This window comes from Sinocyclocheilus grahami, unplaced genomic scaffold, assembly GCF_001515645.1.
Source record: "Sinocyclocheilus grahami isolate Dianchi unplaced genomic scaffold, SAMN03320097.WGS_v1.1 scaffold680.1, whole genome shotgun sequence".
NCBI classification, from domain to species: Eukaryota; Metazoa; Chordata; class Actinopteri; order Cypriniformes; family Cyprinidae; genus Sinocyclocheilus; species Sinocyclocheilus grahami.
Window position 1 is genome coordinate 493196 of NW_015505859.1, and position 2103 is coordinate 495298.

The 2103-nt window shown below is 36.4% G+C and overlaps 1 protein-coding gene across 2 annotated transcripts in view; it reads right to left on the minus strand.

Annotated features, from left to right (window-relative positions):
- LOC107559284 (vascular endothelial growth factor A-like) overlaps window positions 1–2103 on the minus strand; it is a 25773-nt gene that overhangs the window by 4252 nt on the left and 19418 nt on the right. For both annotated transcript variants that reach the window (XM_016243039.1, XM_016243038.1), the window contains one exon: window positions 304–507. In XM_016243039.1, the coding sequence (XP_016098525.1) occupies window positions 304–507 (204 nt within the window). The remainder of the gene's footprint in view (window positions 1–303; window positions 508–2103) is intronic.

Here is a 2103-nt window from a genome sequence, read left to right on the forward strand (position 1 = left end):
ATATATATATATATATATATGTGTGTGTGTGTGTGTGTGTGTGTGTGTGTACTTGTTACAATGTATACTTGTTAAATGTAAATTTTGATAACTTGGATTGCGCTAGCAGAGATAACCTTAAATCTAACAAACACAGGCTAAAAATGATATCAAATTATTTTTCTTTTCTTTTCGGGTCACTGATGGAGAAACACTTTCTTGTGCAATAAACTCCCAAATGGAGGGCATGTCATTGTGTGTAAGAGTCTATTTTTAGTACAATGAGCTACATTTGAATAAGTTGTATACTGTATGTGTGTTTACCGGCAGCTGTGCTGGTTAAGTGTCTTCCCTCTCTTTGTACAGCTCATCTTCCTCAAACTGCACCTGCATTCACAAGAAGGGGGCTGTGATGTCATCCTGCGGGTGGGGCACGGAGGACACGCCTCTCTGACAGGTGGTGGAGGGGCGGAGCTAGGTGGTAGAGTGGGAGAGGGAGGAGGAGGAGGTGTAGTTGGCACGAAAGTCCTGTTGGCACGAGAAGACAGAAAATCAGCTGTTGGTGTGAAATAAAGAGTGCATGACCTTCACATGCCTTAAAGGAACATTTGGACCAAATATAAACATTTTGTTATTATTTATTTTGTGTTAAATTTAGAAAAGGTACAATAGCTTTCAAAAGGCATGAATTTGTACTATTTAGGTACTATGTACTAATGTGCACCTTTAAGGGTAAATACTGTACAAAGGTGAACATTTTGAAAAGGTACCACCCCAGACGGCTTTTGTACCTTTTTTTCTGAGCATGCAGTAAACATAAAATACATTTTAAAGGCTGAAAATAAGTAAATTATGAAAAATATTAATTTTGTTGATAAACTATTCTTTGAGTTCAGTTTAAAGTTGTGAAAACTGTGAAGAGGTCCTAAAGTTACGAGGAATTTTAAAATAGTAAGAAGTAAGAATAGTAAGAAAATAAGAAGAGTAAGAAAAGCCTCCAAGTAATTGAGTTAACACAATTCTAATTATAATACTGATTCTGACAAATCCAGCTCCAAGAGAATTATGTAAAACTGCTACAATGGACAAAGAGCACGTCGGTCCTTGCAATCATTAACTTTGCAAAACCAGACCCAAGCCTGCATCTCCACATTAGACTTGAAATTAAATTCAGTAGCAAGCACTAAAAGACCCATAATGCATTCTGATCATGCACCAGCCCTGATCTTCTTTTTGGACGGCACCACAGATATACTCTGGAAAGTGTCTGTGGCCGCCAGTTCTTTGATGACTCATTTGTGATATCTCTGATGGGATGGTGGGCTGATGGGGTTGTTTTTCCCTCTCCCCTTTATTTTAACCAAACCAAAACTGGAGAGAAGTGTACGGCTGAGAGTTAATTAAGGAAGAAAATCAATCTTTGTGTGGAAGTGGATTGAGAGGCTGATAGAGCCATTGGAGGGGAGGCAGAGGAAAAGGGAGGGACGTTCTGGCTGCCAAATTATCCTGATTTCACACTTGCCACTGACTATCCATGGAGGAGTAGATGATGGATAACAGGGAGGAAAAAACGGTTCAAAAGAAGCGGCCTCCACTTGCCCTCACCAAAAACCAATGACGAAAAAGCGAAAGTAGAAAAGGAAGGAGAGGAACTGTTGAATTCTTTCCCTGACCAGAATGAATTAATTGTTGTCTGAGTAGAAGTCAATGTTGCATGCATAAACATGCAATACGGCACTTATGAAAAAAGAGGGATTTCGAAGAAAATATTCAGCTCTCATTGACCAGAAACTCATCCATGGGATTCATGTACACTGTTGCTTCAAAATAGGTTTTAATATTTAATAATATTGATGGTACTAAATAAATGAAGGCAACGCAAAGTTGAATTATTATGCATCTTGCTAAACTGCTGCTATTAAATGTCCATCAACAGTAATTTCTACAATGGCAAAAAGGTACCAAAATGTACCAATGTGGTAAATGAATATGACAATCATTCCATACTGAAGTATATCTTAATATATATATATATATATTTATATACTGTATATATATATATATATATATATATATATATATATATATATATATATATATATATATATATATATATATATATAT